Source organism: Rhinolophus sinicus, linkage group LG11 (genome assembly GCF_036562045.2).
Source record: "Rhinolophus sinicus isolate RSC01 linkage group LG11, ASM3656204v1, whole genome shotgun sequence".
NCBI lineage: Eukaryota > Metazoa > Chordata > Mammalia > Chiroptera > Rhinolophidae > Rhinolophus > Rhinolophus sinicus.
Genome location: NC_133760.1, coordinates 10042624 through 10056971, shown reverse-complemented (window position 1 = coordinate 10056971; position 14348 = coordinate 10042624). Strand labels below are relative to the sequence as shown.

Sequence of the window (14348 nt, the reverse complement as noted above, 5' to 3'; positions counted from 1 at the left end):
GGAGCAGGTTCACAGAGAAAGGAGGTGAGGGCATCCCAGGAGGGTACCGTACGGGCAGATACAGGGAGGCAAGAGCAAGTCTTGATGGACCAAGAGTTATGAGGGGACACTATATGCGGACGTGGAATGACAAGGAGCCAGTGAGAGGGAGGACATGAGGGCAGGTGAGACGAAACAAGATGGTAGCTTTTCTGAAGAGTTGATGTGCCTTGTGGGTGTCTTTCCTCCAGAGCCTGTGCTGAAGAGGCCAGGAGGACTCAGGACACTGGGGGAGGGGCCGAGAAGAAGTGGCACAGCCCATGGTTGCTCCTTCGTTGCTCCTATTTGTGTGGACACCAGCGGGCCCCATTCTCTGTTTTCTGTGTCTCTACCTGCATTTGCAAAGGGGAGAAAGCTGGGAGCTGACCACGGTGCCTTGGTTCCAGGGGCCGTGTGAGGAGCGCCCAGCCCTTTCCTGGATGGACAGGGACTCTCGTGAACTCACCCTCTCCTGTTAATATTGTCCCTGCCACAACTCTGCTTTCCCAGGAAATGGGGATGGGGGTTGGAGTACCTGAGACATAATGTTTTCCCTGTGTGCCCCAGGAAAGAATGGACTTGGAGTTTCAGGTGACTTTCTGCTAAGAGAAAATTCCCGTGAGCAGAAAAAGGCAAATGAGGGAAGGGTCCTCTTTATTCAGAACCTTTCCTGGTGATCACGGGTGGGTCACAGACCTGCTCATTTCCCCCGGAAACCCCCTCCTCTCTAAGGAGAAGGCCACAAAGCCTGGAAATAAATGTTAAAGAGTTAGAGAGGTTTTTCTCAATTAGGATGGCACTGCCATGCTCAGAGACTATTTGGGCGTGTGTGGGGGGGGCATGCTGGGGGTGGGGGGAGTAATTTCACTCCATCAGTGAGGTGATAGGCCTTCCAGAACTTAGTGTGAGGCGAGAGATAACAAATGCGGTAAAGGCGCAGGACAGTCCCACGTAAGAAATTTCCCATTCAAAGTGCCAGTGTCAGCTCCTCAGAAGAAATGAATCAATTGACTTTATTTTTCTTTATAGCCCATATCCTCAACTGACATAGGATATTCTTGTTTATTTGCTTTTCTTCTGTCTCCACAGCTTGTAGAAAGTGAGCTCCAACAGAGAAGTGGCTGCTTTGTTTACAGCAGCATTTTCTGCCTCTGTAACTAGGGAAAACCACGAGATTCATGTTGCTCAGTAGTTAAAGATGCTTTGGATGGAAAGACCAGACCGTGACAGTGTCCAAAGGACCCTTCCCTGGTTTAGATCTTCTCTATTCTGCCTGAAATATTTTGTAGTTATTTAAATGACATTGTGCTACACATAAGGTCTATCTCTAATGTTTTCCATTCATCATTATCTTGTTTTAGATTTAACCTTAAAAACAATTTAGGTCTCGTTCAGTGGTTCTCAACTGTATGGATTTTTCCTCCCAGGGATCTTGGGCAACGTCTGGAGGTATTTTTTTGTGGTCAGAACTGTGGGTGAACTATTGGTACCTACTGGATAGAGACCAGGGATGTTGTTCAAAGGCCCGCAATGCACAGGACAAAGAATTCTCTGGTCCAAAATGAGCGTAGTGCAAGGTTGAAAATCCTCTGCAGACAAAGTCTTACTCTATAAGTTTTAACAAGAAAGAATATGACAATTTCCATGACAATAGCAACCTCTTAATATTTTATATGAGAACGAATCTGTATGTCAACCTGGGCAGGTGGGGCAGGTGGGGAAGGAAGAGGCTTCCTGGCAAGTCAGCCTTGTGGGGAGAAGACAGGAAGGAGCGGGTGGGCGGAGGGAGTGGGGGGAAGACAAGGGCTGTGATAAGAACAGGGTGTCTCCAGGGTGGAGAGGAGGCTAGTTCATGCCCAAGGGGACCCTGCCTGGCCTCCTTCTGGGTCCCCACAGAGGCCATGGGCCCCCACTTTTTGAAAGAAAGGGGCCAGGAGCCCCTATGGCTAACATTACCTCCTTGATGGCTGAGTCAGAAATCTGGGGCTTCTGAGTTCTCAGAAGTGGAAGAGGCTGAGTCAGCCGAGGTCTAAGTGGGGTGGGGCTGATAGGGACACAGGCCACTTGTGGGTGTGATGCCCTTAGGGTTGGCAAAGGTGGGGGCTGAGGAATTGAGGGGGGAGAGGGGCTGGGAGGTGCTGCAGCTGTTACTGGACTGGGACTACAAGGGGCCCCCATCTCCTTTTGGGGGGACCCCAAGTGGGTTCAGTATGGGAAGAGCAGAGTGTCTTCAAGAAGTGCAGAGTAGGATGGTGGGGAGTCGGGATCTCATGATTCCACTTAAGCTCCTTTGCTGGGTGGTTCCGCAGGAGAAAGACAGGGGTCCGGGAGGTTGGCAGTGCCGTCCGTGGGAGCTGGTGGAGGTGGCCTGCGGTGGTCGGTGAGCCATGGTGGTGACGCAGGGCCCATCAGGGTGAAAGCAGTTGATAGTTGAGTCCCCAGAGGTGCCTTGGACGGCCTCGACTTTCAGAGGGCCACCCGGCAAGAGGAGGTCCGCAGTGGAAAATGGGCCCCACTGGTGGCCTCTGCTGTAGATCCAGGCCGTGGAGTTTGAGTGCCCACCCAGCTGAGGATTTGGGCCCTGGCCTGGTGCGGTCCCCGCAGCAAGTGGCCCGCAGACAGGGGCCGAATATCAGGCTCTGTCTCATCCTGCGGGACCGAGGGGAAGGCGCTTCTGTACCGGGGCCCGCCGGGGCACAAGGAAGGGACCGCCCCCTTTCTCATCTGGGGCGCCCAGGCTCCGCCTCCTGCTCACTGTCGGGCTGTCAACCCGGAGCGGTTCCCGGTCCAACCCCGGGCTCGCTTTCTCGTTGCCTGAGGGCCCAGCACGGTCTCGCTGGCACTCGGGTCTGGGCGCTCTCCGACGGTGGAGGCCCTGGAGATCCCGGTCCCCGCTCTCAGAAGAGCGATCTTGAGGTCCCCGGGCCACACACCGCTCTCGGTGCGGAGCTGACCAAACCCTAAGCCTCGCGTAACCATCGCAGCGGAGCGAATGGCGCGGGGATGGGATTTGGGCCTCCTGGTGGGAACGCGCCTCCAAGCCCCTGTGACCGCCGCGGGCCGGGATTGGCGAGTGCTAGTCCCGCCACATCTTGACGGGTGGTTGTGGGCACCGAACGGGACCCGGTGCTCACCCTGGATGCCCTGGATGCGGCGCAGACTCCGGGCGCGGGGCGGCGGCGCGCACTCGCGCGTGCACAGGCCCCGCGCTCTTGCTGTTGTCCTGAAGCAGCGGGCGGTGGGGTGGGCCTTCGACGGGGACTCGGCTTCCAGAAGGTTCCCAAGTGCTCGGATGCGGCCCGAGCGAGGCGCACAGGGCTCAGGTGACGGTTGGCATAAAGGTTGTAGGATGTTGCCTGGGACACACCAGGCCGGGGGTGGGGTGGGGGGGGCGAGGACACAGACTGCAGGGCGCTGTGGCACCCCAATAACACGGCTGTGGGTGGTTGGCTCAGGAGCTGCCCCCAGTGTTGTAGTTGAGAGTTAAAGGGAGAAAGGCTAATTTCTATCAGGGCACAAAAATTACAGATCGACAGTTGCGTCAGGGTGGTGGGGAGACATGCTGACTGGAAGGCATCCCCTTCCTACGTGGTAAAAATGAAGGTAATCCCCTGGAATGCTCTTTGAGGGACAAAGAGATAGCAGTTTTACCGGTAACTGGGATGCATGTTTCATTCTTCTGGTTTATTATTAATGTCACTCTTTACAATTTAGTTCTTAAGGACAGGGTGAAAGCTGCTTATAGTTCATGTTTTAGCTTGGGAAGTGGATTTTGCGTAGGCTCTCCTATGATTTTCAACTTTTATCAGTTCATATAGATCATCTGTGAACACTCCAGCGATTTCACTCTGTCCACTTCTACTAGTCACCCCCGTACACAGGGTAGAGAGGCACACATTCCCCGCTGGGTAGAAAGCATCTGACTACAGAAAAAAAAAGAAAGTGTCCCAATGCTGCTGGGTAATGATGAGGCACTGAGGGTGGAGGTCAGGGCAAGGTGGTGAGGGCCACTGTTTGTGAGAACTTTCCCCTCAAAATCACATACAAAGGCACCTGCTGGGCCTGTTACAATGTGGTGATGGCTGAAGGATGGAAGTAGAGGCTGGTAGTTTAAGTATCACATCAGAGAGTGGACAACAGATCCTGCCCAGAGTCTAGAGGTGGAGGGTGAATGGTGAGGACACTACAGAGACCCCCTCCCCCCTTAATGAGGGAGCATCAAAGGCTCCTGTGGTTCAGAGAGGGGCCCAGGCCTGGGGGGCAGGGAGCTGTCAGCCCCCAGGTGCTGGGACTGAGCTCCTGACTGAGTCCAGTCACCGACAGTCCATTTTCGGGGGTAGATTCACACTTAAGGAATGTTGCCACGGTTTATGATCCTGAATTTCAGAGAAACTCCTATGAGATAATTTTCTTAAGATGTTTTTTCCTAATGCCACCATCAGCCTAGTGCCACCCATTTGGGGCACCGACTGCAAATTGCATGCCCTGGTGCAAGGTTGGAATTGGTGGGAGGCCCTGGCTGCTGGGCCCTGGGGACCCTCTGCGTGTGCGCTGCTGCAGAGAGATGTGTTCTCTGTATGGAATAGTGCCCCCTGGCCGGCAGTCCCCAGGCCCCGGTGCCCTCCCCGCTCCCTGCAGCCCCCCACCCCCCAGCCCCATCACCGCCCTCACTGCAGTCTCTGAGCTGATCGGGCACATCTTCAGGGCCGTTGGCTCTCTTTGCTCTGCTCCTGATGACTGTCTGGTGTTGTCCATGTCCTGAGGTGTGTGGTGTGTATGTTTGTGTGTTTAGGGGTGTGTGTGTGTGTGGTGACCCTGGACATGTGTGAAGTCTCAAGGTAAGGGGACTTGAGAGCCCTTTAACAAACATTTATTTTAAATGCAAGGGTTCATGGGCAGGCCTTCTGCATCTGATAAACACAGGTTCATCTTGTAGATCAATCCCTCTTCTTAACCTTCCTACCTTCCTGACGTTACAATGACTCATGACTCATTCCCCCCCCCCCCCGTTTGCCTGGCCCCCTGCACCCTGCAGCTCTTCCCAATGGAGGGACAGCACATCTCCACCCCAGCCCCGTTTATCTCAGGCTTGGCCTTAAAAACATGGAGTCTGGGGATCTCCATCATCAAAAAGCCCCTCAGGTAATTCTCAAGAACAGTGAGAATATGAGCAACATTTCCCTAAATAGCATAATTTAGAGGTTCTCCCAGGAGGACAGATCACTGCTGTATTAGGGGTTACAGGAGATTTGCAAACTTGTCCTCCTCCTCCTAATCTATAAAAGTAAACCACCATATCCAAGCAATTATGTAGCGTTACCTGGACTCTACATAATTAGAGTTACCTTGGGGTTCGCAGTCACACCTCCATCACAGGCTGGAGAATGAGAGAGCCTTGCGCCGTAGAAAACGCTCGGTTGTTGTTTGCTGTGTCTGGGACGTAAATGCCTTTGATTCAATGATCAGTCAGACTCGGCTGCAGCAAACGCCGTGGAGATTAACACGCTGTACTTGTGCTTTACTGTGAGGTGATGTCCAGAAGTCTGTTTGCTCACTCGTAGGATGTGCACATTGTGTGACTGAGTGACACTGAACTGCCCCAAATCACCGCCAGCAGTTTGGCCTTAACAGTGTTTAGCGGTGCCTGCTCCCAACTTCCCATCATGCCTGGGCACTACCACTTTTCTTATATTTTCCCAACTCTTGGATCTTTACCCCCCTAAAATGCAATTAATTGATTCCCTTGTGACCCCAGAGCCCCTTTTTGTGTACTTTCTTTAGAACTCATCAACCATATTGTAATTATTTGTTTACATGTATTAAAGAAAAACTTGTCCTGACACTTGTGAAAGGTGGCAAGACGCACTCTGTCCAGAGGGACTCCTACAGTGGGGTTTGCAACAGGGAATAGAGATTGAGCTCAATGTTGAATCAACAAAGAAAAGGAGGGATTTATAGCCAGGGTGCAGGGTGGGGCCGTCGGGGGATGGAAAATTACCAAGAGGGGAAAGTAATTCTTGCTAAACTGACCTAAGAGAATTCTTACTGAAGTCGGGCCAGAGTGATCAGATATCACCCGAGGACGGTGAGGGATGAGGAATTTGGTCAGATATGGAGGGTGATCAGATATCAAGGGTGGGGGATTCTGGCTAAACTGACTCAGCAGGATTCTTGCTAAATCTGGATGCTACAGGGTCGGAGGCAGAACCCAACGTCAGGTGTGATTGACCAGAGGCTCAGAGGAGCCTGGTTCAAGTCTGGTCACGGAGAGGGTCTTTGTTACGTGTTTCTCTCCACCCTGTACCATTCACCTCCAAACCGGGGTGTTGGGAGAAAGAAAGCGATTGATTGATATATTGATATAAATTTAAAGAGGACATATCAGGGAGATACAAGAGAGATTATATAATTTACCAGAGACTACCATGAATGTTATGCCAATATATTTTAAAACCAAGATTAAATGGTCAATTATCTAGATAAATGTAAACTGAAACTGACTCAAGAAAAAAAAAAAGGGTAATATGAATTGAGCAATAAGCATTAAAGAAATTACAGTGAGAGCCAGTATTTTCCCTCCTCCAACCACACAGTGCCAGGCTCTGGTGTCTTTATGGGTGAGTTCTAGCAAATCTCCAGTTAAAGACAATCCTCAACAAACCGTCTCAGAGAATTATAAGGTTTAAAAAGAGAACATTCCCTAACTCATTTTATGGGATTAGTATAACTGACACTAAAACCAGACAAGAAAATATGGACCAATTTCACTTACTAATATACATACAAAATCAAATTAAATATCCGTGAAACCCAATCCAGAATTAATAATAACCAACCAACCAACAAAAAGTATCATGACCAAGTGGAGTTTATATCAGGAAAGCAAATATGTTTCAATATTAAAATGTAATTCACCACATCAACCACATTTGATAAAATTCAAACCTAATTCCTGAACAAATATCCTATGAATCTCCTCGTCGAGCTGTCTAAATACTGGATTTGTTCACAGAATTAATACACTTAGAACAGAGGTGGCATCCTCTAAACACTAAGCTAATGTGCACATGTCCTCAAACCACTTCTCTCTCATGCGTCCTGTCTCTCTTTCCCCTCACATTGTGGTTGGTTTCCCCAGTTGTATCTATAAAATGGGGATGGATGGGGGTGATTTCTGAGACCCATTCTAGCTTGGCCTCCCTGGCCCTTGGAGTCAATCCCACACCCCATTTGGGCAGCGCAGCAGCTGCAGCCATAGTCTCAAGCAGCTGCCACGGTGGGCTCTGGTTCTTGGGAGATGGGCAATGCTGTGCGAGGGACCAACTGCCAAAGATGAAGCTGGCACAGTAGCCTAGGCAGCTCCCGGCGTCCTCTGGGCCCAGGGCCCAGCCAATTTCTGTTTTGTTCCTGTCCCAGATCATTCGGTCGATCTTTCAGCAATTACACTGAACTCTTTTGGTCTCTGGGAACTCTTCCTTGTTCTGACTGCATCTTTTCATTCAGCAATCTTCCTGAATCCCGAAAAAGTCTAAGGATGTTTACATGTCTTTCCAAACTTGTGAGTTTCCCCCCAGTCGCCGGTCCATTTGCTCCACATCCTGCCTGCATGCCCTGTCCTCACAGTGTGTGCACCTTGGTCACCTGGCTGTTCTTCATCGCCCCCTTTTCTTTCGTTACAGATTGTTCTCAAATGTCTTATGATTCCTGGTTGTAAAGTCCATGTTATTAAGAACTTGGTTGATCATCAAGGGCTTTTGGTAAAGGTCTGCACTGAGCTTGTCTGTCTACGCTGGGGCTTTTTTTTACCTCTTGAATAGGGCACAAAAAACTTAAAACTTTTCTTTTGTTTTCACATATCATATTGAATATAGTCAAAAGAATTATTTATAACATCTGCGCAGGGCATGGAGAGCAACCATTTTTTAAAAACCCACCATGTGTCTTCACCCGGCTTAAGGAAGAAGAAAACAGTTCCCCACAGGCCCTGTGTGCTCCAACCCAACCCACTCCCAGCCCCCCCACCCCAGCAGCAGTATGCAAAATAGCCTCCAACGCTATCTGCACTAGTTTCCAACCACACACTGTATCCTTGAGCCATATATTTTATTTTGAGTGTTTTAGAAGTTCATAAAAATGAAATTACACTGAATTTTCTTCTACTTGCTTTGTTCAGTCAAAATTACGTTCCCCAAACCCACTCGCGTAGACTTGCATGGCTGGCTGTGGCTTTTGCATTTTCATTGCTATATCGTCTCCCACTGTGTTAACTGACCACATTTTATTTCTCTCAAATCGGTTATTGGTGAACATTTCGGATGGCGTTTGATTTTGTTTTTGTGCTGCACAAACTCTGTCATTATGCACATTCCTGTTTCTACATGTCTGTTGTTACACACACACACACACACACACACACACACACACACACACACACATTCCTGGGCTGTGACATCAGCTTTCTGCTGGGTGGTCTTTCCCTTGTCACTTTGTAGGAGTCCTTTATATATTCGGAATACGATTCTTTGTCAGCTGTGTGTGCTGCACAACGCTTTCCCAGTTAGTGGCTTGTCTTTTGACTGTCTTCATAGTTTCCTTTTATAAATAGATGTTAATTTTAGTACAGTAGAATTTATCTCTTTTGCCTTTACATTAACACTTTCCTATCTAATTTGGAATACTTCCCCAAGGCTGCATGTGTGTGTGACTCATTTTTCCAGAATCGTTTATGAAAAGTGTTTCATTTCCCCAACTTATCTGTAATCCCGCCTCTGTTATAAAGTTTCTGTGTGTGTGGGAGTAGTTCTCAATTTTATACAGTCCCCCAGTGTCCCAGCAGTACGCTGTCTGAAATAGTGCCGTAATGATACATCTTGTCATGTAGGGGGGCAGTTGCCACCTTGTGACTCTTCTTCTTTGTTATACTATTTAATTTTAGAACTGGCTTGTCAAATTAAAAGAAAATGCCTAGGACTTGATCCAGAAACTCATAATTCTATAGATAACTGGGAAGAATGGCATCGTCATTGTACTCAGCCTTCCTATTAATGAAAATAGTATCTCTCTCTTCATCTGTTGAATTATTTATCATCTGTTAGTTATTGCTAGTATGTCTTTCAGCCAAGTTTCATGTTTTTCTATATAAAGAGCTTGCATATAGATGTATTTATTCCTAGATTGCTATTACTAGTATTATCTTTAAAAAGTGCACGTGTATTTTAAAGCAATAGCATTGAGTCTCATGGATCCCATATCTGCCAATCTTGGTAAATTACAGTATGGATCCTGATCATTGATCAGGTTTTTCTGAGTTTTCCATAAGGCAATAGTACCACCTTTAAACTATGACCTTGTTTTTTTTTATTTAGTTCTCAGACCTTTTATTTTACCGTTTTAGTCATGCTGCACGGCAAGCAACCCAGATGTACAGTTAGAAGTGGTGATGGCGGACACCCTGCCTCGCTCCCTGATCTTAAAAAGTACATGTGCTGTAGCTTTTGTAGACACTCTTTGTCAGATTAAGGAAGCTCCTTTTATTTCTGGTTTACTGAGGGTTTTTTTTGTTTTTTTTTTTAATTTTATTGGGGAATACTGGGGAACAGTGTGTTTCTCCAGGGCCCATAGGCTCCAAGTAGTTGTCCTTCAATCTAGTTGTGGAGGGCACAGCTCACTGGCCCATGTGGGAATCGAACCAGCAACCCTGTCATTCAGAGCTTGTGCTCTGACCAACTGAGCCATTTGATCGTCCCATTTTTTTTTTCCTGAGTTTTTAACATAAGTTTTATGTTAACATGTTAAGTGGAGGCTGAATTTTAAGTGGAGTGGGATTTTTTTGTCTTTCAAAAAATGTATATGGTTTTTCTTCTTTAAACCATTAATGTTGTGAATTACACTGATTTTCTACCGTTAAACTCACTGTATTCCCAGAATGAACCCACTTTTCATGCACAGTATCTTTTTCATTAATTGCTGGAGTGTGGTTACATATATACAAATATTCTGTAGGATGTTCGTATATGCTGATGTTAGCCTGTTATTTTCCCTTCTGAGTTCTTTCTGGTTTGGGGGCGGTCAAGGTTATACTAGCCTCACAAGAGCTGGAGAAGTGTTCTCTTTTCTGTTTTCTGTAAGGGTATGTGTAAGATTAGGATGCATTTTTCCTTAAATGCTGGGAAACTCCCTATCAAATTATCTAGATTTTGTGTAACCTTTATTGGAAGGATCAAAAATACTAACTCAGTTTCTATATTGGTTAAGGGGCCCACTCATGCCTTTCTTCCTTCTTGACTCAGTTCTGGTTTCATTTTATCTTTCTAGGTATTCATTCCTTTTATCTAATTTTTCAAATATTTACAATAAGGATGCTCGTAATATCCCTCTATTTTCTGCTGTCTGTCATTGTTTCCTTTTTCACTCCTAGTATTGCTTCTTTTGCCAGCACTTACTTTTTCTTAATAATCTTGCCAGAAGTTTGGTTTTTAAAGAAGCATCTCTAGACTTTAATTCTAATACATAGTAACCAGCTGCTGAGGTTTTGCTTTTAGCTTTACTTTCTTTCTCCTTTGAATTTTTGTTCTTTTTTTCTTACTTCTAAAGTGACAACTAACTCATGAACAACTATACTTTTCTTTTTTTCCACTTTAAGCATTTTAACACTTTAAATTTACTCACAAGTCACATTTCAGCTGCATCCTGTGTGCTTTCCATAAACTATATTTGCCCTGAGTTATATATATTTTCAAATTTCCATTACCATTTCTTCTTCAAAGCATGAGGTTTTTTTTGAAAAGGTTGTTTCCATGCATATGGTGCTTTTCTGGTTACCCTTCCACTCAGTTTTCTAACTTCATCGCACAATGTTCAGAGGACATTGTTGTGTGATTCAGTCTTTGAGTATTTGTTGAAATTTGCTTTTTGGCCTAGTATGTGGCAATATTCATAAATGTGCCATGTGTGCTTGAAAAAAATGTATTACAATATAATATATATGTCGCTAGCTCAAGCGTCTTGCATAGTCCAGATATTCTCTAGCCTTACTTTTTAGTTTGCTCTCTAGATTAGTGAGAGACATATGCTTAAATCTCCTACCAAGAGATTGAATTCCAAGTGATTTTTTTCCATTTTTTAAAATTAGTTTCTGGTGCACAAATCAACATAATAGTTAGACATTTAAACCCCTCATAAAGTGATAACCCACTCCCCAAGCTACTACTCCTCTGACATCTTTTTTCTTTTTCTCTTTTTTTTAATTTATTGGGGTGACAATTGTTAGTGAAATTACATAGATTTCAGGTGTACAATTCTGTATTACATCATCTATAAATCCGTTTGTGTGTTCACCACCCAGAGTCAGTTCTCCTTCCATCACCATATATTTGATCCCTCTTACCCTCACCTCCCACCCCCCACCCCCTTTACCCTCTGGTAACCACTAAACTATTGTCTGTGTCTGTGTCCTCTGACATCTTATATAGCTGTTACAATACCATCGACTATCTTTCCTATGTTGTACTCACATCCTGTGACTATATACACCTATATATTTAGTTATAGTTGACATTCAATATTATTCTACTTCAGCTTCAGGTGTATAGCACAGTGGTCAGGCGTCTACACAGTCTATGACGTGATCCCCTGATAAGTCCAGTGCCCATCTAGCACCTTACATGATCTTTAGAACATTGTTGATTATATTCCCCATACTGTATTAACTACCAATTTGTATTTCTTAACACCTTCACCTTTTTCGCCCTGCTCCCAACCCCATTCCCATCTATCACCCTGATAGATCTAGTATCTATCTGGTACCATACCTAGTTATTACAGTATTATTGACCATATTCCTTATGCTATACCCTAAATCCCCATGACTACTGTGTAACAACCAATTTGTACTTCTTAATCCCTTTCCCTTTCACCCATCCTTACCCCCCTCCCATCTTAAAGAAGTCCCTCTAAGATTCCTTGTAATACTGGTTTGGTGGTGATGAACTCCTTCAGCTTTTTCTTGTCTGGGAAGCTCTTTATCTGTCCTTCAATTCTAAATGACAGCCTTGCTGGGTAGAGCAATCGTGGTTGTATGTCATTGCTTTTCATCACTTGAAATATTTCCTGCCATTCCCTTCTTGCCTGCAAAGTTTCTGTTGAGAAATCAGCTGACAGTCGTACGGGGGCTCCCTTGTAGGTAACTAACTGCTTTTCTCTTGCTGCTTTTAAGATTCTCTCTTTGTATTGAACCTTTAGCATTTTTATTATGATGTGTCTCAGTGTTGGCCTCTTTGGGTTCATCTTGTTTGGGACTCTATGTGCTTTCTGGGCTTGTATGTCTTATTTCCTTCACCAGGTGAGGGAATTTTTTTGTCATTATTTCCTTAAATAGGTTTTCAATTCTCTTCTCCTTCTGGTACCCCTATGATGCAAATGTTGGTACACTTGATATTGTCCCAGAGGCCCCTTAAACTCTCCTCAATTTTTTGGATTCTTTTTTATTTTTGCTGTTGTGGTTGGGTGTTTTCTACATCACTGGTTGGATCCTCTGCTTCATCTAATCTACTTTTTATTCCCTGTAATATATTCTTCATTTCCAGAAATAATTGTATCCTTTATTTCTGACTCGTTCTTTTTTATGGTTTTCATCTCCATTTTTGTGCTTCCTGTCTCTCTGTTGAAGTTTTCCCTGAGATCATCGAGCATTCTTATAACCAGTATTTGGAACTCTGCATCTGATAGATTGCTTATCTCTGTTTCACTTCGTTCTTTTTCTGGAGCTTTGTTCTGTTCTTTTATTTGGGACATATTTATTTGTCTCCCCATTTAGGCTGCCTCCCTGTGTTTGTTTCTAAGTATTAGTAGGGCTGCTATGTCTCCCGGTCTTAGTAGAATGGCCTTATGTAGTAGGTGTGCTGAGGGGTTCAGTGGCGCAGTCTTTCTGGTCGCCTGAGCCATGCGTTCCAAGTGTGTCCCTTGTGTAGGTTGTGTGTGCCCTCCTCTTGTAGATGAGCCTTGGTTGATAATTGCACATCAATGTGAGGCACTGACTCTTGGGCTCACCGGGTGTGAGGACTGGCCTGGACTACAGTGGAAGAGCCGCTGTGAGGGGCTGACCCTAGGGCTTCAGCTCGTCTTGCAGCTGGCCACTGTGGGTGCCAGCCCTAGGACCACCTTGGAGGGGATCCACTGTAGGTCTACTTCAGCCACAGCTGGTGCCCCACCTGGGGCCACCCAGCAGGAACCAGAAAGAAATCTGCAGATGGTTGCCATCTGTGCTATGCTTGGAAGCGCCTTGAGAGGCCAAGCCATGAACCTAGGCCAGCTGCATTTTGTGCCGGCTTAGGGCTGCTCAGACAGAGGCACAGGACACACTCAAGCCAGATGTTGCTTGTCTGGGTTCCAGGAACCTCTGAGAGTCTAGGATAGTCTACAGCATGAGCCAAGGCAGGCGATATGCATGAAAAAGCCACTGGAAGTGCTTGGATATGCCTGAAAGTTGGGCGGGGCTGGGTATCAAATTGCCAGGGTGTGGGGAATTAATGGTGGATACTCCAATATGGTGGCTGCCAGCTTCCACACGCTGGTAATAGGGAGGGCTCAACAAAGAAACAATGGTCTCCACCAGCTCCCCCATCCAGGAGAAAGCTGCCTCTCCTAGCCCCGGCCCAAGCCAGACAACTCACTTCCCCACCATTTGTCCCTGACGCCTTTCCAGCTGCTGCCCCAATGCTGGAGCTCAGAGCAAGTGAATCCGTTGGTGGGTAAGTCCGTTTGCTGTCCCTTTAAGAGGAGCGCCTGGGAGTGCAGCCGCACTCAGTCTCCCTCAGTCACAATCTCGCTGGTTTTCACAGCTAGAAATTACGGGGACTTCTCTCCCCAGCACTGGAACCCTGGGCTGAAGTGGGGCTGGGATTTCTTGCCCTTCTAGGCGATGGTGAGGGACCCCCACAACCAAAATAGCCCTCCCAATCTTTAATGGTCACACACGGGTGTGGGACCAGCCTGTTCTGTGTCTCTGACCTTCCTACCAGTCTGGAGGTGTCTTCTTCTGCATGTCCTTAGTTGAAAGGTTTCAGTTCAGCTTAATTTTAGGCTATTCTCTATAATGGTTGTTTTGCAGATTAGTTGTAATTTTGATGTGGCTGTGAGAGAACATAAACACATCGTTTACCCACTGTGTCATCTTGGTTCCTCCCCAAGTGATTTTTAAGGAGAGATGTGACAACCTAAAACATGTTAGCTCAAAAACCTGAAAAAAATCTCTAATAAAATTGAACCATCAAGGGCAGCCAGATGGCTCAGTTGGTTAGAGCGTGAGCTCTGAGCAACGGGATTGCCAGTTC

At 46.4% G+C, this 14348-nt stretch overlaps 1 protein-coding gene across 2 annotated transcripts in view; it reads left to right on the top strand.

Annotated features, from left to right (window-relative positions):
- CD177 (CD177 molecule) overlaps positions 1-14348 on the top strand; it is a 99881-nt gene that overhangs the window by 33635 nt on the left and 51898 nt on the right. The window contains exon 1 of one of the 2 annotated variants that reach the window (XM_074314227.1): positions 3296-3359. The exons of the other annotated variant lie outside the window; for it this stretch is intronic. Within the exon in view, the coding sequence (XP_074170328.1) occupies positions 3311-3359 (49 nt within the window). The 5' untranslated portion in view covers positions 3296-3310. Of the gene's footprint in view, positions 1-3295; positions 3360-14348 lie in introns of those variants that run through there. 2 annotated transcript variants of the gene reach the window in all.